The sequence below is a fragment of the Gorilla gorilla genome, chromosome 3 (genome assembly GCF_029281585.2).
Source record: "Gorilla gorilla gorilla isolate KB3781 chromosome 3, NHGRI_mGorGor1-v2.1_pri, whole genome shotgun sequence".
Taxonomy (NCBI): Eukaryota; Metazoa; Chordata; class Mammalia; order Primates; family Hominidae; genus Gorilla; species Gorilla gorilla.
The window spans coordinates 95,002,633-95,025,830 of NC_073227.2; the positions used below are offsets into that span (position 1 = coordinate 95,002,633).

Genomic DNA, 23,198 nt, shown 5'->3' on the forward strand with positions numbered 1-23,198 from the left:
TAAATATTCCCAGCATTATTTAGATTTTAAAACATTTCCATGTCACCAGGCAGAAAATGTCCAGCGATTTCTTTATGGAACTTTAAAACCTGAAAGAAAAATAAATCACACATACTGCCACACATGCACATAAATACACACACACACACACACACACACACACACACACACACATACATACACAAACCCAGATGGGATCATCTCTTCCTTGTGAAAATGAGAAAGCTTATCAGCATTCTTTTTTTTGAACGGCACCTAAAATTTCAGTGCCTTATAATCCAGTATTCATCAAGTTCATGTTATCTAAATATTGAACTATGGAACCTAGTGTTTTCTGCCCATCATGAGACCTGATAATATAGGGCACGGGAGGGGGAATATACCCATCCATTCCAGAGATATTTATCAAGAAGAAGGAAAAGTTAATCCTATGACAAAATAGGGATTGGTCCTAAGTGTCATGTTTCTCTGTTGTAAAGTGAATGACATAGTCTTGAAAATGTAGCAATGTAGCAACCAGAAATATCCCTCTGGTCCCAGAGGTGGTGGGACGCAATCGATTTTTTTCCTCCCACATTACCCTTTTCCAACTCAAATTCCAAAAAAATATATGCCTCTGTCCCAGAGAATTTCACTGGAAAAGTACATCCACTAGTGGGCCAGGCTGCAACACAATCTCATTTAAATGGATGGGCACCACGGGTAATATATACCAATTTCTTCACAGGACTCTATATTCCAAAGATGCTAAACACCAATTAAATAATTTTAAAATATATTTTAAAATAAATGTCACTTTAATGGAGATAAAGTATAAATAAAGTATAAATATAAATAAAGACACAACATTTAAGTTAAAAAAAAAAGAAACCTTTAGGGTTACTGCAGGTCAGTGGATGTAAAAACCTAGTTCTAAGGGTTTGCAAAAGGAATCGGAAGCAAGGACATCTTTCTTAGATCACACAGCAATTAGACAAGAAGTAGTCATCCTCTTTGGGTCATATGGGTAGTTACATGAGATGTACTAGATTCCCTTGGGCTAAGCCAAAGTGGAGGAATATGGCAGACACCTAAATGACTTAGTTTCCGTATGGAATTTTCCTCAATTTGATGGTTGTTTTGATTAAACATAGGATAGTTCCTTAGTCTCTATATGATTCTAGTACTCAAGACAAAAGAGGCTTTGTGATGCCTTTGTGACTAAAACTCTTCAGAGTAGATCCATTAGGTGTATCTTTCATAAAACCTTTGCTTATTTATTCTAACAGTGTTCATCCAAATGTATTCAATAATTTTGTAGATGACATTAATATCAGCTACTGTATTCTGAAGTCAACTCAAAGGGCAATCAATACTACAACTGTTATGACAATGCTTTTTTGTAATACCTGTTACAATGGTTATAGCCTTGTAGTATCTCCAGCTCCGTAGTTAGATGCATAGTTAAATCTCTATGTACAAATGTAAAGGGAAAGGCTAAACTTTGAAATAGACGTCTCAGGTCTTAACAAGGAGACTGAGGAAGAAAAACAACTATAAATTCATCCTCCCACACAGATAGGAAGTAGAGCCTAGGGCTTTGTTATTTTACTCCTTGGCTTCCAGGCATCTTCCCAGTAGGGATTTCCTCCTTTTACAAATTTCTTAGGCCAAAATGTGAAGAAGAAAGTTTTAGATATTTAAAGTTAATTTTCTTTTTTATCTTGCCAGCTATCTCTGGTCAGGGAAATGTAAATTCACAGTGTCCTTGAAGAAATACAAACTTTGAAAATTTATTTAAATTGAGGATTCCCATTTGTCTTGCATCCAATGACATTTCCTACAGAAAAGTGAAAGGGGACGTTACATCCCACAGAGGTACATGTTAACTTTTTCTGAGCTACTAGAATTTGCTTATGTAGGAGTTCAGTAGCATGATATGGACAGATTAGCATGTCATTTTTTTTTTTTTTTTTTTGAGACGGAGTCTCGCTCTGTCACCCAGGCTGGAGTGCAGTGGCACAATCTCGGCTCATTGCAAGCTCCGCCTCCCGGGTTCACGCCATTCTCCTGCCTCAGCCTCCTGAGTAGCTGGGACTACAGGTGCCCGCCACCACGCCTGGCTAATTTTTTGTATTTTTAGTACAGACGGGGTTTCACCGTTTTAGCCAGGATGGTCTCGATCTCCTGACCTCGTGATCCGCCCGCCTCAGCCTCCCAAAGTGCTGGGATTACAGGCGTGAGCCAATGCGCCTGGCCTAGCATGTCTTTTAGCTAGGAGGGCCCTGCCAACCATTTCTGAGCTTATAGGAATGGGCCTTCACCCAGAGCTGCCCTTTTTCATTTAATCCCTTTGGAGGAAAAAAAAAAGAATCAATATTGAAGCATGGGTATCTTTGCATATGTTTAAAAATATTCATGGCTGGAGGCAAATGAAAATGGAGGGACAGGAAGAAAACTTATCTTTCTCTTGTTTTCCAAGAATGCATGCTATAGAATTCTTGTGTCCGTGATGAATCCATTGCTCATTCTCCTTTGCAGGCTCCTCCTCGCCTCCCTGAACCTCTAAAATTTTGCAAATACAGCAGGGCTGGATACTCTTTCATCTCTTCTCCTTCCTGGGTAAGCTCATCAAGACTCCTGTCCTAAACACATCTTTATGATAACAATTTCTAAATTTAGTTTACATCCTAGTTTACATCATCCCTCACTCCCAACTGTCCAACTAACATCTTCCCTTGGATATCTAACTGGCATTTCAACTTAACACTATCAAAATAGAATATTTGATTTTCCCATTCAAACTTGGTCTTTCCTTATCTCAATAAATCATACCCATTCTTCTATTATTTCAGCCAAAAATCTTGGAATTATCTTGACTTATTTCTCTCTTACACTACATCCAATGCATCAACAAACCCTACCGGCTGCATTCAAAATACATGCAGAATAACCTCACGATCTCCACTACCCTGGTCTGAGCCCAGTAGCATCTCAGACTGGAAATAGCTTCTATGATGACACCTTTAACTAGTATCTTTCCTTCTGCCTTTGCCCACTTGACTATCAAGTCTGCATACAACAACCAGAGTAATGCCATTAAAATTCACTCAGAGAAAAAAGCTGAAGGCCTTATACTCCTTGGCAAGGCTCTATTATACATTACTCATTACCTCTCTTTCTCTGTTACCTTTCTGACTTCATATTTGACCACTGTTCATTTGTGCATCCTTGACACCTGGATGACAGCCTGCTGCATAGTATGTGCTCATAAATATTAGTAAGATGAATGAATGCATCACCCAAGTTAGAAAATGATACAGTCAGTACATAAGATCTGTTCCTGCACCGTATTTATTTATTTATTTTTCAAGAACCTACTGTTCTCATTTGCATTTTGCCTTCAGGAAATTATTGTTATTCTTATTATTTTTAGTATTTTTCTCACATGTTCCACATTTTGATCTTCCCATGTGATTCTAAGCACTTTAGGATGGTGATTAACAACACACTTTCTAGAGAGATGGTGTCTCTGAATTCATGTCAGGCTACTTTGTTTACTGTGTGATCTTGAACAAATTACTTTACCTCTGTGCTGCGCTGTCTTCATTTAAAAAAGGGAATAATGTAGGTACGCCATAGGATTAAATGAATTTATATACATAAAGCACTCAGAACAGTCCTTGGCACATCGTAGGAGATAAATAGATGATAGATGCTATCTTTTTATTAAAAGTGTACTTGTTGATGATGATGCTATACACCAAAGGAATAAAGCATAATAAAATAAATCACCAAATAAAGGAAGGAAAGGAGGGCTGAAGGAAGGAAGGAAACAAAAAAGTAAAGAGGGAAGGAGAATGAGAAGGAGGGTGGAAAGGGGAAGAAAATTGATTTAAATAATTAATGCTATTGTGACCATCATATAAGAGTAGACCCATCTACCTTAGATTCTGAGAGATCAAGCTCAATTATATTTAGCATAGTCTACCTATTAATTTTACCTGATGTTTTAAGGTAATGCAGTTATTTTAGCCTGATAATGTGAAAGGACAGTGGTAACATAAATAACACTACTCAATGCCACAAAAATTTCAAGAAGCTCAATCCTTAATTAGAATTTTCAAAATCAAATCAGTTGATTTTCAACACCTCTGGAATTGTGTTCTTGAGATTTTTTTGTTTGCTTTGTTTCTGTTTTCTAATAGGCTACTAGGAGAAGAAGAGTAAACCAAGAAATAATTAAGCATTTTTGCTCTGTATTTCTGGTTTCTCATTGATTTCTCAACATTTGTCCACACATAGACATGTTGAAGTCTGTTTTCTCTCCATCTCTAGATAATATTTCTCAAATAGTAAAATGTATAACTGTTTTTAAGCCCATTTGCAAGAAAAAATTCTATATCCTATAGAGAAAAATACTAAATAATTTTTTGACATTATATTATTATTGTGATATTTAAGCAAAGTGATCTTCCACCAAATCACTAATGTATTTGTATTTTAATTATGCCAATAACTTTACCAAAATAATTTACAAATAATATTTTCTTAAAATTATCGCAACTTAGTGACAAGTTGCGTCCTGCATGGTCTTAGTGTGCCACCGGCCTAATCTCTCATTGTGTATAAGCCAGTTTGCCCCATGTAGAGACTACAGTATATGGTCTCTATTTTTAATTTTTTAAAGTCAAATACTCATTTTTGCCTTATTTGCATAGTTTTCGGCTCTTACATTTATTATTTGTAAATAATACATTTACATTTAATATTGTAAAATAATTTACAATATTTACAATAATTTTACTAAAATATTTATAAGATCTATAAATGCAGGCTTAACCTCCTGAATGGGAGAGAAAGGGAACATACAACAATAGTGAGAAAAAAAGAATCAGGGATTAATGAATTTCACTTTTCACGGATGCTGAGGAGGTGGGGAGATAGCCAGAGATTGGCTGAAGGATACAAAATTATAGTTAGATAGGAGAAATAAAGTTCTAATGTTCTCTAACACTGTAGGGTAACTATAATTAACAATAATTTACTGCACGTTTTGAAATAACTAAAAGAGAAGATTTTGAATATTTTCAACACATAAAAATGATAAATGTTTGAGGTGATAGATACGTGCTAATTACCCTGATTTAGTCACTGCACATTGTATACATGTGTCAAAATAGCCCACTGTATCCTATAAATATGTATAATTATTGTGTTAATTAAAAATGATAATAATAAATTTTAAAGAAAGCAGAAAATACACCAAAAAATAATTATCTGGGAATGTCCCCAGACCAAGTCTCAGAAAAGAAATTACAACTAATTCAGAGAAAATTATGGATTTGAGTGGGTGAACAGAAATAACTACTTCCTCAGTGATCCTCCAGAGGAAAAATTAGAGATAAATGTAAAAGCTAAAAATTATGCAAATAATGCAAAAATGAGTATTTGAATTTAAAAAAATTAAAAATAAAGATCATGTACTGTAGCCTCTACACTGTGGGAGACTGGCTTTTACACGATGAGTGATTAGACCTGTGGCACGCTAAGACCAGGCAGGCTGCAACTTGTCACTGAGTTACTATGGAAGACGTGTGATGGGAAGGTCTGCATTGATGGGCATGACCAAAATGAAAATTTTGGTGCTGGAAGCAGAAAACTGCCTAAGACAACAAAGTGGCTTAGAATGAGAGACTGGGGATTATTCTGTTCAAGGATTTCCTTAGACCTCTCTTTTTGTTAAAGGGTGTTAGAGAGACATAAAAAAACACATCTATTTGTAGTACATACAAAATTAGAAAACAGCGCCCATCAACCAATGAATGCATAAAGAAAATGTGGTTTATATACACCATGAAATACTACTTGGCCATAAAAAGGAACAAAATAATGTCTTTTGTAGCAACTCTGATGGAGATAGAGGCCATTATTTTAAGAGAAGTAATGCAGGAATGGGAAACCAAATAGTGTATGTTCTCACTTATAAGTGGGAGATAAGCATGAAGATGCTGTATTAGTCTGTTCTCATGCTGCTAATAAAGATATACCCAGCACTGGGTAACTTATAAAGGAAAGAAGTTTAATTGACTCACAGTTCCACATGGCTGGGGAGGCCTCACAATCATGGCAGACAGTGATTGAGGAGCAAAGTCATGTCTTACATGGCAGCAGGCAAGAGAGCTTGTGCAGGGGAACTCCCATTTATAAAAACATCAGGACTCGTGAGACTTATTCACTACTATGAGAACAGTATGGGGGAAATCGCCCCTATGAATCAATTATTTCCACCTGTCCCTGCTGCCTTTGACACCTGGAGATTATTACAATTCAATGTGAGATTTGGGTGGGGACACAGTCAAACAATATCAGATGCAAAGGCACAAGAAAGCTATAATAAATTTTGGGGACTGAGAAGGGAAGGGTGGGAGTGGGGTGAGGGATAAAAGACTGCATAGTGGGTATAGTGTACACTGCTTGGGTGATGGGTGAACTAAAATCTTCGAAATCACCACTGAAGAACTTATCCATGCAACCAAAACCACCTGCACCCCCAAAACTATTTTTTTAACTTTACTTTAAGTTCTGGGATACATGTGCAGAATGTGCAGGTTTGTTACGCAGGTATACACGTGCCACGGTGGTTTCCTGCATCTATCAACCAGTCATCTAGGTTTTAAGCCCCTCATGCATTAGGTATTTGTCCTAATGCTCTGCCTCTCCTTGCCACCCACCCCTCAACAGGCCCTGGTGTGTGATGTTCCCCTCCCGGTGTCCATGTGTTCTTATTGTTCATTTCCCACTTATGAGTGAGAATATGTGGTGTTTGGTTTTCTATTACTGTGTTAGTTTTCTGAGAATTGTGGCTTCCAGCTTCATCTATGTCCCTGCAAAGGACATGAACTCATTGCTTTTTATGGCTTCATAGTATTCCATGGTATATACGTGCCACATTTTCTTTATCCAGTCTATCATTGATGGGCATTCCCCCAAAACTATTGAAATAAAAACTGTTTTAAAGAAAAGAAAACAGAGGAGTAATGTCATCAAGATGACAGGATAGAAAGCCTTCAACTATCCTACCCTCCACAAACACACTGAGTCAACATTACAAAACACAGGCAAATTCTCTTGTAAGAAATTCAGAAAATAGTTGAGAAGCTCCGCTCCTCTAAGCAAATGCAAAAGCAGCCACATTGAAGAAGGTAAAAAATCTGAGACAGTCTCTCATCATTATCCTTACCCCTAACACGGCATCATATGATCAGAAGAAAAGTTCCCAGGTCTCAGAACAAAGAGAGTTGGACTAGCACAAAGGCTTGAAGGGCCCCCAAATCTTCAACTAGACTGATTAATGAGCCTCCTCCTTCATAAGGCCAGTGCATGAAGACAGGAGAGGTAGCTGTTTTCTCCAATGCACAGACACCAACACAGCAAGTTAAGAAAAATGAAGGAACAGGTAAATATATCCTAAAGAAAGAAAAAAAACACTAATGAAATGAAGATGTATAATTTATTTGACAGAGAATTTAAAATAACTATCATAAAGATGCTCAATGAAGACAGGAGAACAATACATGAACAAATTGAAATTTTCAACAAAGAGATAGAAAATATTTTTTAAATCAAATATAAATTTTCAAGCTGGATAATTCAGTAACTAAGCTGGAAAATTCAACAGATGGCTTCAACAGCAGACTATGTCAAGCAAAAGACAGAATCAGCAAACGTAGAGACAGATAATTGGAAATTATACAATCATAGGAGCAAAAAGAATGAAAAGAATTTTAACAAGTGAAAAAGCTTAAAGGACTTATGAAATACCATAACACAGGCAGACCGATATACATCTGATAGTAGTCCAAGAGGGAAAATAGAAAGGGGCAGAAAGATTATTCAAAGAAATAATGCCCCAAACTTACCAAATCTAAGGAAAGAAATGTACATACATATTCAGAAGACCAACAAATTTCAAAAACGTAAACCCAAAGAAATCTACACCAAGACACCTTACAATCAAATTGTCAAAAGTTCAAGATAAACAGACAATTTTGAAAGGAGCAAGATGAAAATTACTTTTCACGCACAAAGAAACCTCCATCACACTCAGTGGATTTCTCAGCAGGAACCTTGTAGGCCAGAAAGGACTAGGATGATATATAGCCATCCATCACTTAATGACAGGGATATGTTTGGAGAAATGTATTATTAGGTAGTTTTTTCATTGAGCAAACATCATAGAGTGTACTTACACAAACCTAGACGGTGTAGCCTATACACACCTTAGTTACATGGTATAGCTTATTGCTCTGAGGCTACAAACCTATACAGCATGTTACTGTACTGAATACTGTAGGCAATCATAACATAATAATGAGTATTTTTATATCTGAACATAGAAAAAGTACAGTAAAAATATGATATAAAAGTTTGCAAATAGTATATCTGTATAAGGCACTTACTATGAATGAAAGGAGCTTGCAAGACTAGAAGCTGCTCTAGGTAAGTCAGTGAATGAGTGGTGAGTGAACATGACGGCCTAGGACATTATCATAAACCACCGTAGACTTTATAAATGTTGTACTCTTAGGCCACAATACATTTGTATTATAAAAAAATTATTTCTTCAATAATTAATTAACTTTAACTTACTGTAACTTTTTTATTGTATAAACTTTTTAATTAATTTTTCCTTTGACTCTTGTAATAGCAGCTGAAAACACAAACACACTGTACAGCTCTACAAAAATATTTTCTTTGTATCTTATTCTATAAGCTTTTTCTATTTTTTGTACTTTTAAAACTGATGTCACAGAAATAAAAAGGATTATATTAGACTACCATGAAAATTGAATAACGAAAAAGTAACAGATAAATTCCTAGAAACAAACAACCAATCATGATTGAATCATAAAGAAACAGAAAATATGAACAGATCTATGACTAATAAGGAAATTGGTCATAATCTAAAACCTCCACAAATAAAGGCCCGGGCCCAGATGCCTCCGCTAGTGAATTCTTATCAAACATTTAAATACGTAATTCCAATCCTTCTTAAACTCTTTCAAAAAATTGAAGAGGAAGAAACACTTCCAAACTCATTTTACGAAGCCAGCATTACCCTGATACCAAAGTTAAACAAAGACATTTTAAGAAAAGAAAACTACAGGGCAATGTCCTTAATTAATATAGACTCATTCATAATTCATTTTGACAAAATTCAACACCTTTTCATAATAACTTTTAACAAACTAGTAATAGAAGGAAATTACCCCAAAATAATAGGCCCTATATGTAAAGCCCTTAACTAACATGGTACTTAATGGTAAAAAATTAGAAAGCTTTTCCTCCTAGATCAGGAGCAAGACAAGAATGCCCAGTCTAACCGCTTCTATGCAACATAGCGCAGGAAGTCCTAACCAGAGCAATTAGGAAAAAATAAAATAAAAGGAATCTAAATTGGAAAAAAAGAAATAATTTCATCTCTGTTTGAAGATGACATGATCCTATACATAAAAAATTCTAAAGCCTACACACACACACACACACACATACACACACACACAAACTGTAAGAACTAATTCACAAATTCAGAAAAGTTGTAGGATACAAAATCAACATGAAAAACCAGTTGTATTTGTACACACTAATCACGAACTATTCAAAAAGCAAAGTAAAAAATAAGCTAATTTACGATAGCATCAAAAAGAATAAAACACGTAGGAATAAACTAAAGAAATGAAAGACTTGCACACTGAAAACTATAAAATATCAATTAAAGAAATTAAAGAAGACAAAAATATATAAAAAGACATCCTGTTTTTCTGGACTAAAAGATTTAATATTGTTAAAATGTCCATACTACCCAAAGTGATTTATAGACTGACTATCAAAATTCCAATGACTTTTTTTTTACAGAAATGGAAAAACAAATTTAAAATTCAAAGGAAACTACAAAGGACCCTGGATAGCCAAAACAATCTTGAGCAATAACAAAGTTGGAGGTATCGTTCTTCCTGGTTTTAAATCATATACAGCATGGTACTGGTATAAAGACCAATAGAAAAGAATAGACAGTCGAGCAATAAACCCATGAATATATGAACAACTGATCTTCAGCAAAGGTACTAACAATACGCAATGAGGAAAGGGTAATCTCTTGAATAAATGATGTTTGAAAACTAGATATCCACATGCAAAAGAATGAAATTGGACCTGCTTGTTATACAAAAATCAACTCAAAATGGACTGAAGACTTATATTTAAGACCTGAAACAGTAAAATTCCTGCAAGAAAACATAAGATAACACTTCTTGACATTGGTTTTGGCAATGATTTCTTAGATGTGACACCAAAAGCACAGGTGACAAAAGCAAAATAAACAAGTGGGACTATGTCAAATGAAAAAGCTTCTTCACAGCAAAAGAAAAAACAGAGTTTGGGCTGTGCAGAGATAGGGTTAGAAGTTATAATAGTGAAGAGAAATGGAAACTCAAATCCATTGTGATGGGTAAATTAGTACTGCATTTCCTGAAGACAATTTAGCACTATACAAAACGTATTGATTACACATATCCAAAATACATAAAGAACTCTCACAATTCAATAACAAGAAAACAAATAACCTAATAAAAATCAAGATCTCAATGAGATACTTGTATGCCCATGTTTACTGTAGCATTATTTCATAAAAGTCAAAAGGTGGAAGCAACCCAAGGGTCTACTGACAGATTAATGGATAAAGAAAGTACGGTACATCCATAGAATATTATTCAGCCTTACAAAAGAGAAAAATACTGCCATTGTGACAACATGGATGAACCTGAAAGCAATTTTGCTAAGTGAAATAAGACAGTCACAGAAAGACAAATATAATATGAATGCCTCTACTTATATGAGGCATCTAAAATAGCCAAATTTATAGAAGCAGATAGTAGTATGGTGGTTCCTGGAGGCTTGGGGAGTTGCTATTCAATGTGTACAAAGTTTCAGTTAGTGCAACATTAATAAATTTGAAGAGATCTGCTAATCTATAGTTAACGATATTGTATTGTCCACTTTAAGATTTGTTAAAAAGGTAGATTTCATGTTAAATGTTCTTACTACAATAAAAATAAAATTAGAAAACACATTTAGGATGATGATGAGGAAGATTTTTGAACATTGTCTGTCATCAAATTATGGAATAATTTCCCAAGGGAAATGTGAAAAAATGCCATCATTGAAGACATTTGAAACCAGACTGAAGAAAAACACATGAACACATAAAGTTGGCCTTGTTCTTCTGCCTACATGGATGGCAAGACCCAAACATGATCTAAGACACCATTAGATTCTACAGCCGATGAGCACCCTCTGACCACCCACTACTGTGAGGGATGAAAGGGGAAAATTGGGCTGGAACTGATGACTCACATCAGGAAGACTTGCTCAGTGTGTTCCTGGCTCTGTTACAACTTCCCAAGGGTGCTAGGAAAGGAGCAGTTTGCACCAAGTCATCATACTCCCAGTTCATAGAAGTTTCCATGGAATACAGGACGCTCTTCTCTACTGCACCCCACTTTTTTAATTGGTCTGTGTTTTGTTTTCTTTTTTTTAAGTCAGAAATAACCCCTGTAGAAGACCAGAACATACAATCTATACAGAACAAACAATCTATACAGAACAAACATAACCTTAGACCAGGGGTCAGCAAACTGTAGTCCAAGGATCAGATCTGGCCCACAGCCTGTTTCTCTAACTAAAGTTTTATTGAAACAGAGCCAAGCCTATTCATTTGCATAGTGTCTATGACTGCTTTCACAGTACAGTGGCAGTGTTGAGTAGCTGTGACAAAGACATCATGATCCACAAAGCCTAAAACTCTTACTAAGGCCTTTACTAAAACCTTTACTAAGGCCAAATCCTGCCTTAGACTGATAAGTTTGAGAACACTAATTCAAGCATCTCCAAGGTAAAATATGTAAAATCCTTGCCTTCTTCCCTTCTTTTAACTATGAAATAGAAAAGAAAAAAAGAATTTAACTTTGGGTAGAATATGTCAGCTTTTCCTGAATCCAGTCCAAGACATCACATGTTAGAGTCTGGAGCATGCATCTGTGACCCAAAATATAGTGGCTGACTGGAGGCTCTAGAATCAGAAAGACCTGCATTTGAATTCCAGATTTGCTGTTTTCCAGCTGTATGACCTTTGGCAAGTTACTTAATCTTTGTAGGTTTCTCCTTGAAATAAAATAAAAAATATTATCTAGCTCGGGGGGCTCTTGTGAGTAGTGATTAATTACTGTATATAAAGCACTTAGCACAGTGACTGGTACTTTAATATGTGTTCAAATATTTACCTAGTATTATGAGTACTATTATTATCAGAAAATTAAAACTCAGATTTGAATATAAAACTTGTTAAAGTTTACCTGCACAGTTTTCCTCAGGGTCTCCACAGAGGAGGCCATTAGTTTCAGGACTTCTGGTGGAATTCCCATCTGCCACCACACAGTGAAGGATCACTAGACCTTCAAATTCAAAACAGAACCAAAACCAAACATGAAAATGTGCTTATTGTGAAACAGTCTATCAAAGTCATCACCCATTTCAACCATTTATGAAAATAACAAGACTATGGTTTCCATTTCCAAGTCACTCACTCCCAGGAAGGGATACAGAGGCCAGCATGCTGCACATTTTCAGCTCATTGCTAAAGAATGAATTTTCAAGCCACCATCACTTATATCTAACTATGGATCTTAAGGAGGAAACTTGGCCATAGCTTGTGAAAGAGCCTTATAACAAAAGCAGAAGTAAGAGCAGCTGAATTCCCAGTCCCTGAGTGAAACTACTGACGAATTTCCAGGGAGAGTGAATGGTGAACCTGCACCGCAAGCAAAGTGCGTTCTCCATTCCACAAAGAGCCAGCGTTTCTCAGGTGTTAACAACTGAATGTGCTTCTTTCTGGGGAGATATTTGATCCATGAGAATTCTTTAAAAATTTTAGGCTCCTCCAGCTAAGAATCTCTGTTTCTGAGGACAGGCCACATGTTTTACGAGGGAGAGAAGAATGCCATGCTGTGGTTAGAATGGTTCAGAATACAATGTGCAGTCCTTGTGTAGATACTGATTCAAACAAACCAACCAGAAAAGGTCACTTCTGAGATAATCAGGGAAATTTGACACTGACTGGACACTAGATAATATTAAAAAATTGTTATAGATATTTTAAAGTATGATAATGATATTGTGGTTTAGGTTACAAAACAGGGTCTATATCGTGTATGTGTGTGTGTGTGTGTGTGTGTGTATAATTATGGATAAAATTGATATCTGGGGTTTGCTTTAAAATAATCCAACATGAGAAGGAGGATACGAAGAAGTGACGAAAAGGCATGGATGAAATAAGGTTGGCCACATATTGATAATTGCTGAAGCTGATGGTGGGTATATCAAGGTTCATTATGTTGTCCTCTCTAGTTCGTATATGTTTAAACATGCCCATAATAATAGGAGGGAAGAATAGAAAAAGAAAGGAGAGGAGGGAGGAAAGTCAAGGAAGAGAAAGATGGCTTAGGAATTAGCTGGTCTTGAGTTTAAGAGCTGTTTTTGCCAGATAAGTATGAAAAGCACTTAACACGGTGCTGGTACATAATCAATGTGCAATAAAAATTACTTATTGTTATGCAACTGACAAGAATAAAATAGCCTGTCCACCAGTTGTATTGAAATTTATACATTTAATGATTTCTAAACTTATGGATGTTCTCCAATTCAATTTGGTTCAACAAACATTCATGAACATACAGGAACACACAGGCGAATAGGATGTGCTAGATCGCTAGATCCTCAAGTTGCCCCCAAGCTGTGGAGCCAGTTAACCATAACACAAAGTGCTACTACTGTACGGGAAAGCAACAGTGGCCAGCAAGTTCAAAGGTCAAGAGTTTTCAAAAGGGTCTTTTGAAAGAGAGGCTCTTTTTTACCTATCTAATTGGAACATGTTTTCAAAGAAAGAAATGTACCTAGCATGGGTAACAGTGAAGAGAAATGGAAACTCAAATCCACTGGTGATGGGTAAATTAGTACCGCTTTTCTTGAGAACAATTTAGCACTATACAAAACATAAAAGCAAATACACACACAATGTATAAGTCTTAAATTCAGTAATTACATGGCTAATGGTTTTTCCTAGGGAAGTAATTCAGGATAAATAAAGAGATTTAGCTGCAAAATGGCATGAGTTTAAAAAAAATGTAGATTGCCTAAATAACCGACAATAGAGGATTAAGTACATTGAATGAATTCATGCAATAAAACACTATTCAGCCATTAAAAGATGATATTCAAACATGAATAGAACATCTTGTGTTCCTAAGTAAAGCAGACCACAGAATAATAATATAGCGCGATCTGTTTGTGGGAGTATGTACTCATCTGTTTGTGTATGTGAGTTTAAGTGTGATAAGTGTAAAAACCTATCCATATAGTCAAAAGGTGAATAAGTAAATAGAGAGTTGCTCACAATTTCCTTAAGTCAACATTTTTCTTAATTTTCCTTATTTGTACTTTCTAATATTTCTAAAAGCACATTTTATCTGTTGCAACAAGAAAGGAGTGACTCATGTATTTCTTTTGTAAATTGCCAATTTGGCTACCAAATTTCTAGATTATTTACACGTTTACTCCCAGCACCTGCCCTTTCCTTCACACTTAGAACAAATAGAAACAAACAATCATTTAGGGCTTCTGAAGCACAGGAATTTTATATTACTCATCTTTGTAATCCTGGTGCCTAATACAGAATTTAATGAATATTCAACAAATGTTAAAAGACTGAGTGAATCAATCTATAAACGAATAAGAAAAAAACTCTTTATATTCAAAAATCCCAGGAGCAATTTCTACTGGAAAATAATAAAATATGTTTAATTCATTTCTAAAATCCCATCGATGGGCTTTCTTCCCGGGCAGTAATAGGAGACCTTAATCTCTTCTAATGGTGAGACCAAAAAAAAAAAAAAACTCTAAATCTCATAGAGATTCCGCATCTGCAACCTGAGGATGGTAGTATCTCCTTCTCGAGGTTATTGTAAAACTTAATGTTATTTTTAAAAAGAGCATGTGGCTTGGCACATACTACACAATTTGCAGTCCAGTTGCACGCCTTCTCACTATCACTTATAATTTAACCCATTATTCTCCAATTTTGCTCACAGAGGGAGTTCTAATTCCTTTGAAACCCTGCAGAGGCCTTCAAACATCCCCACAGGCTGGGGGCTATGGCCCGGGCTCCTTCTGCTAAGCTTTGTTTCACATGCTGGTGTCAGTTGGCAAAAGGAGGTTGCTGTCCTCACAGGTGGAGGTAGAGTACTGGGGCGGAGGTATCCTCAGCCAAGCCAGCTCCCAAACCAAGCAGAGCATGAGCTGCTCCTCTTCCTGCCCACCCCAGCAACCTACAGGTCACAGGTTGGTGGGTGTGAACCAAAGCAAGCCAGAATAAGCATTTGCCTGGCCTGCACAGTTTTTAATAATTGAATCAAAGCAGTTCCTATTAAACCTGAATTTTCTTCTTCCATTGAAATAGTGGAAGGTCTGGCAAGACAGATCTGAAATGCTTTCCTAGCAACAACTGGCTGCAACTAAGAAGCAGGTGACCCCTTTAAGTGCCCCAGAACCCATGAGGCTTCCTGCACTTATTTATTTTAACTACTCAGGCCCTAACAGGTATTTGAGTTTGTGATCTGTAAAAAGAGACTCAGAAATCAGATAAATGCTCACAAAACTATCTACTAAACAATAAAGGCTGCTATAAAGAGAAAGGACACTCCTCTTCATTCATAATTCAATGAATATTTATTAAGCATGATGTATTTGACACTGGTGCAAGACTCAAGACACTGAAGGCTCTAAGATAACAGACACAGGTATTATCATTAACCTTAAGGAGATAGCATTCTGGTAAGATAGACACAAACTTTTTTTTTTTTTTTTTTTAGACAGAGTCTCACTCTGTTGCCCAGGATAGAGGGCAGTGGTGCAATCTCAGCTCATTGCCGCCTCCGCCTCCAGGGTTCAAGCAATTCTCATGCCTCAGCCACCCAAGTAGCTGAGATTATAGGTGCCTGCCACCATGCCTGGCTAATTTTTGTATTTTTAGTAGAGATGGGGTTTCACTGTGTTGACCAGGCTGGTCTTGAACTCCTGACCTCAAGTGATACACCCATCTCAGCTTCCCAAAGTGCTAGGATTATAGGCATGAGCCGCCAAGCCCGGCCTGACACACAAATCTTTAAGGTACAGTATAATATGTACAACAACGATGATAATGCAGAAGTAATAGGATAGAGAATCAACTCTGCCTAGTGGCAAAGACTTCATGGAGAAATTGAGATTTGCCATGAGTTCTTAATGAGGAATAAATGATTTTTAAAAGCATCAGTTAATAACTTTTACAAAAACAAAAAAATGTGTAAGCAAGATAACAATCATAATGTGTTAATTGTTTCAGCAGTGGATAATATTTATGTGGTCATAATAATGTCAATATTGATAATTTAACAAAATATGTTCATAAACTCAGGGCCAGTAATTAGCCCACATACACCATATGGGATAATTGGTTGTGACTAATCAGTGTCACAACCTGACAAGTCAAGAAGTTGCATTATAAGGAAATTATTGCAGTAAACATTTGAATACCAGAAGAAACATCAAAACGAGTCAAAAGTGGTTGGTAGAGAGGCAGGAAAGTATGGTGCAAAGATCTGCTATTTACTGTTATAAGCCTTTTAGTACTATCTGATTTTTTATCACTTTATTAAAAATATAACTGATTATTAAGAAAAGGACAAATAAAGTTGTAGTTAACCAGGGCATTCTTTAAAAAAAAAAAAAAAGAGGAACAACTTGTAATAAGTAAAAGGAATAACTTGTTAAAAGACATGGCATGAAACAGCACAACTTTTCCTGCTTGTTTGGAGGGTGGGTGGGGATTGTGATGGAAGAGGAGGCTGGCAAGCATGTAGGCAACCAAAGGTCTAAATGCCACGTTGATTAGTTGGGATTCTGTTATGCAGCTAAGTTGAGACCACTGAAAAGTTTTAAGTGAGAAGCAACATAATCATCTTTTTTATTTTCCATTTTGAAAAGACTACTTTAATATCAGCATGGGTGATTTAGACACACCTAAACCAAGATGATAGCACCAGGTATGCAGAAAAAAGAAAGGCCTATGAGGGATAGCCACAAATCAAATATGAAAGACCTGGTGACTGGAAGTGAAAAAAAGGAGTCTGGGATGACCCCAGAGTTTACGGCTTGGATAACTGTCTGGATTGTGGTACCAATCACAAAGATACAAGGTATAAAGAAGGGAAACAGGTTGAGCATAGAGAGGAATTCAGTTTGGGTCACTGAGTTTGAGATGACTGTGGCTCATCTAGAAGGCAGTAGATGAGGTATAGATCCACAACTTTGGAGCAAAGCCAAGCTACAGGTTCTATTTTGGGGAATCATGGAAAATAAACTGGAATTTAATTCCATGAGAATAGACTTCTCAACAAAGGAAATGTGAAAAGAAAATGCTGATTAAGGGCAGAATTCTGAAAATCTAGTGAAATAAGAATGTTTAAAGGAACGTACATTATTAAAATAATCATCTTTATCTGGGAAAGCATGAATTGTATTTTAAAGAAGATGAAGGAAAATATGATACTCAGTGTAGAAAACACAGTAAGAGTTCCACTCAAAAAGATCATAGTTTATGTTAAAATTTAGAATTAGTAAAAACTAAAAGTATTAAAATTTCCCACCAACTAACTCTCAACTCCCCAGAAATCATCCCCTGGGAAAGTTCCTCAAGCCCGTATTTAAAATTTCAGTACAGAAATTTCAGTCTCTTCTGAAATATGCCATTTCAAGGAGACCATTCATCAATTCTTTCAATCATGATCATTCATTCATTGAAAAAAATTAAACACCTACTCCTAAAGCTCCATAAATGTTTCTTCATATTGAGCTGGTTTTTGCCTTCCTGTTATTTTACTCTGCTCCTTGGAATTACCTAAAATAAGTCTAAGCTCTCTTTTCCTTGACAGATTCTCATATATTTGAAGCCAGCTTATCAAGTCTTCCTGAAAGAATTTCACTTCTTCAAGCTAAACATCCTGGTTCTTTCAATCATATTTTATGGTATCATCAAGACCCCTCATAAGCCTTGTCGTCCTGTCCTAAATGCAAAGTCAAAATAAAGTGCCATCCCACAGGGTCTGGCAAAGACAGAATAAAGTGGGGCTTTCAGGCTCTACACTGGGAGCTCCCCATAGCATATCAGCCCTTTTTGCCTATCACATTAATACTGGGGTTTTATTCTCCTTACCATAAAATGAAGGTCCTCTATTTTTTATACTGCTGGAAAGCAATGTATTTATGGTTTCTTTTTTTCATTGCTATAGCTCTGTTTTGTTGCATTTTTTTTTTTTTTACCTTAAGAAAATAGTTTTTACACTTTTTCCTTTTAAATGTTTTTTGGGTCAGATTTCACCTATCATTCAAATATTTCACAATCTGTTTGTTGTCTGATCCTTTCATTCAACCTATCATCCATTCCTCCCTGTTTTGCAGGACCTGAAGAGTTTCTCAGGTGCATTAAAGCAATACAAACAAAATAAAATAATGTTAACTGCATTTGCTAAGTGACTAGAAATTAGTCCTTATTTCTGGGGATAGTTTTAAAATATCAACTCCACTCACAGAATTAAAGACAAAGGGAAAAGAAATCCAATTCTACTTCAGTGAATCAAGGCTGTATTTATTTTTATGCATTTTGAGATTCTCAAGTTAAATATTACAGAATGTATTAAAAGTATTATCCCCATCAGTCAGCATGGGGAATGAAGTCAGTGTAAACAATGCAAGCATTCAAAAAGAGGCAGCCTGACAAGGAGCATGACACGCCGTCTCAAAGTCACTGCTAATGCTGAGGTAAGTAGTACACCAGCTGGGTCAACTATTTAAAAAGATCATACATGACCAACTTAAACAGTCATGTGTGTTGTATTTGCCTCATCTCTGAGCTGAATTTTCCATTTTTAGAGCCAAGTGCATTTTGTATTTTAAAAATAAATATAATATCACAAAATGTCCACTCATTTATATTCCGATGATTTAGGACATCTTCCTAGATGCACTCCAAACTTCTACTTATGTATACTAAATCCAGTGATTCCTTGCCATATCATATCATTTAAGATCAGAATCACATTCCATGTCTCATTAGAAAATCCAGCTTTAAGTCAAAGAAGAATGTATCAACCTATGAACATAAGCAGAAATTAGAAGAATATTTCATTGTCACACCTCTATCATTTTATTTATATTAAAGAGAAGCAGTGCAGAGTAACGGAGAAAAGGCAGCTTTAGGGTCAGATGGAGCTGTTTTTGAATCCTAGATCTACCTTTTATGCACGAGATTTATAATTAAGATTGAGTTTCTCAACCACTGAGCTTCAGTATCCTCTTCTGTAAACTGAGGCTCAAATACCTAACTTACATAGCCATGGTAAAAATGTAGCTGTGTGCTGAAAAGAAGGTGGAGGGTAGAAATTATGAGTTTTTAACTTAGGTAATGCCTTGCACAGGGTAAGCGCTCAAAAAATAGTAGCTGTAAGTGACCAGAAGTAAAATAACAAAAATTTAAATTACCCTGGTAAAAAACTAGATTCTCAGCCTCATAAGTGGATACTGACAAATTTCTACATTTATGGTGTGATTTCACTGTGTATAAAATATGTTTCTGATATAAACTACAAAAGATGAATACACATATATATGCATACCTTCTACAGTATGCTTTTTTGTATGTACTTAATGAGACAAAACTATATTTTGGCCTCTCTGCATGTTCTTTCTTTCTAATTTTTGAAAGAAATATGAAGTTAATATGCCTCAGCTAATTAATAGAAATATGGCACCTTCTCCATACATGGTTCTTTGTGTTTTCAGTAGAGTTCTGCCAGTGACTCAGCATACCATTTATGTCAGTTGGGATTACTGATGCAGTTAGTTGGTTAAATGATTCAATAATACAAATATAGCTGACAAAGTCAGATCATAGACAGTAATAACTAAAAATCAAGTGAATTATAAATCATATCTCTAATTTTTAAAAAATAAAATTAAAGTTTTTAAGTTGAAATCAACACTAGGAGTAAAAGCAATAAGCATTTGGGAAACTTTCTTATTACATCTTCACTGTCAGGAAGAAAACAGGATCTTAAATATGCATACTATACACAGAGTAATTTCCAAGTCCAGAAAGAGACCCTCTCTAACGTGGAGTTTGAAAAAAAAAATAGGGAGTGAAAATAATGTTTAACACTGAGTTTGTGGTTAGCTGAGATGAAAACTGTGAAATGGGTGTAATGTGACAGTGTTCTCCTTTTTTGTTAACTCCTTTTCTATCTTTTCTTCTTCATGTCTTTTGCCCTCCTTTAAACCATTGTCCTCATTCTGCTTTAACATGGCCCCAAGGAGAACATAATTCTTGAGCAGATTTTTCTTTCTAAATGTATTTGCTTTCAAAGCAGACCTTCAAGGAGAGAAATTATTTAACTCAAAAGAAACACTCTAAAATCTGGAGTGCCTCAACCTGGGTTTCCTAGAAAGCAGAACCTAATGTACAGACTAAGGGATTACCACTTTATTTGAGAGTTACAAGCTTGGGGTAGTGAGAATAAGGAAGAAAGGAAATGAAGCAAAGAAAGGGACAAAACAATAAAATGTGTGCACCTATCATGCAGTGTGTAGTTCCAAAGTGAGATGCAGAGAAACACAGAAATTTGCTCAGACAGCATGTTTACTACTATGTAGGCCACATGAATGGCTCAAGAAAAAAATTCATACCTTGAAGCAGTCCAATGGAAAAAAAAAATGAAAGGAGGAAGAATGTATCAGACCCAATCACTTTCATCACCAATTTCCCACTGGTCAAAATGCACCCCACTGAGTATGAACTCCCTCAGTTCTGACCCCTTGGTGACAGAGAGGCCGGAACTCATGCCCTGGGGCATGGTGTTTTATCGAAGTCTCAAAGTGGAGCAACCTGGCATGGGGAGGAGCTGACCAAGAGGCAATGAAGGTGGCTGAAAGACTCTTAGGAGGTGCACAATATTTGTGTCCTAACACAGTGAGCAATTTGGGCATCAGGACAACTCCTGGGGAACAATTTTCCAGGACAGAGGGATTTTCCAAGTTTTCTTAAATCACATCATCTGGAGAACTGCCTATTCTCTAAAACTGAAAGACAGGCTTCTGGGTTTTCAGGGCCAGCATGGGAAGCAGAGACAGGAGCAAAGAAAAAAAGAAGAGGGTCTTTACAAATAGTGTATGTTCATTCAAATTCAGAAAAATAAAATATGAACTCCTTCTTCCTCCAATGTAAAACCCTATTCTGAATGGTAGAAATAATATCTTGGTGTTTAGGAAAGGCTAAAAGTGATTGATAATACAATTTTTAACTCATAAAAGTACTTCACAATCTTATATTTTTAAAGCCCAGAAGGGAAAGTAATTTAACAACCTGTCATACACAAACTAATTCAGGTATCTGAAAACTGTCAACACGACAATGTCTTTGCCAGTAAATCAACCTTTTTTTTACTATTACCATTATTAAATCTGTGACAAATTGATTGAATGACTAAATTTAATAGGAACTCCAAAATAATCTGAAGCTAGTTTCTCAGAAATCGTCAGTTGTCAAAACTTGACTTTTTGATTCCCATTCCTTTATAATAAGGCCAAACCAGGCAGTTAGGCATTGTGACAATTTGAATGAAAAGTTTTGGGCTCACTGAATTTCTATAGTAGTTCAAAGAGAGGAGGTGAAGGAACCAAGGAAAAAGGACAATTTGTTTTCAAGGAGGATTATCCAAGTGCAAAGTGAGGTGAAACTGTGGCATTGGTTTCTCGATCTAGTGATAACATGGTCTCTGACCCATGAGGAAACAGTCATCAAACTTTAATAATGGTAAAGAAAAGAACATGAGAGTTCAGAGTAGATGCTCACCCAACCTGAAAAAGCCCCAGAACTTAAACCCTTTAAATGAGTTAGAGTAAGCCAACCCAACTTAGCATCGAATTTGTTATCATTTTTATCAATAAAACCATTTGCAGAGACTAGGAATATAAATAAAGAAATCTTAGGCAGAATATCTTAGGTATCAGGTATTTAGAACAAATTATCTTGGAATTCCAAAAAGTGGCAATGTGTTAAGCTGGAAAAATCAAAAAGTTTCACAGAAGAACTTAGAAACTGAGGACCAAAGGAAATGACATAGAAATGAGTTTGGTGTCTTTGGGAGACAATGAGTAAAGCTGTTCAGCTGGAGTGACGAATTATACAAAAAAGGATTAAGAAACAATGGCCTTCTTGGTGTGTTTTGTGTGACTATGAAATAATTCAATTGATTTCATTGTGTGGCCTATGAAAAGAAGACTCATTAAGAAATAGTCACAACACATATTGCCAGTTGAAGCTTCTCAATGACTGCCCACCACATCCTGAAAGACAGATTCCCAATTAAGAATCTGACTAGCATAGAAAACCACTCACTAAGTATTTAACAACGAAGACAACTGTTGTGTGGAAATCACTAAGAATGAGGTGTGTATTCTTTGTTATGTTTCTGCAAAGGCAAATGGAAGTGAAGTTTACTATTTTGTGTAGTCTCATCTCACATCTCAACCAAACTTACAATCACTCTTCTGACCCTCCATTACATGATGATTGTCATTTACCTAAAAATGAGCAGGGATTTTCCTCACAGAAATCTTCTATCACAGGATGGCAATGTTACAAATAACTATCTCCCGATGTAACAATATTTGAATTTTTTGTCAATGTCATTTACCTATTGTAGTTGTGCTTTATTTTTACCCTTCATAGTAAGATACCAGTCTGTCATCCTTACTTTAATAGATGGTAAAATATGAAATATGCAATGTCTTTAATGCAAAAACTAAGCCTGGGGCATAGGGTTGGTGCTATATTCCAAGATGAGGACCATAAGAGAACACAGTTACTGAATTCAATTTTGGGGGAAAAGCTCAATTGTCTTTTTAAAAATTCTTCATTATTGGTTTCCCAGGTTCCAAGTGGCCTGAGTCTTCTGTCCTTCCCAGGGAAGTCTACTGAGAGTTTCTTTTTTTTTTAATTTTATTATTACTATACT

The 23,198-nt window shown here is 35.9% G+C and overlaps 1 protein-coding gene across 1 annotated transcript in view; it reads right to left on the reverse strand.

The window, feature by feature from the left end:
- BTC (betacellulin) overlaps positions 1-23,198 on the reverse strand; it is a 51,033-nt gene that overhangs the window by 14,086 nt on the left and 13,749 nt on the right. The window contains exon 2 of the mRNA XM_004038834.5: positions 12,393-12,491. Within this exon, the coding sequence (XP_004038882.1) occupies positions 12,393-12,491 (99 nt within the window). The remainder of the gene's footprint in view (positions 1-12,392; positions 12,492-23,198) is intronic.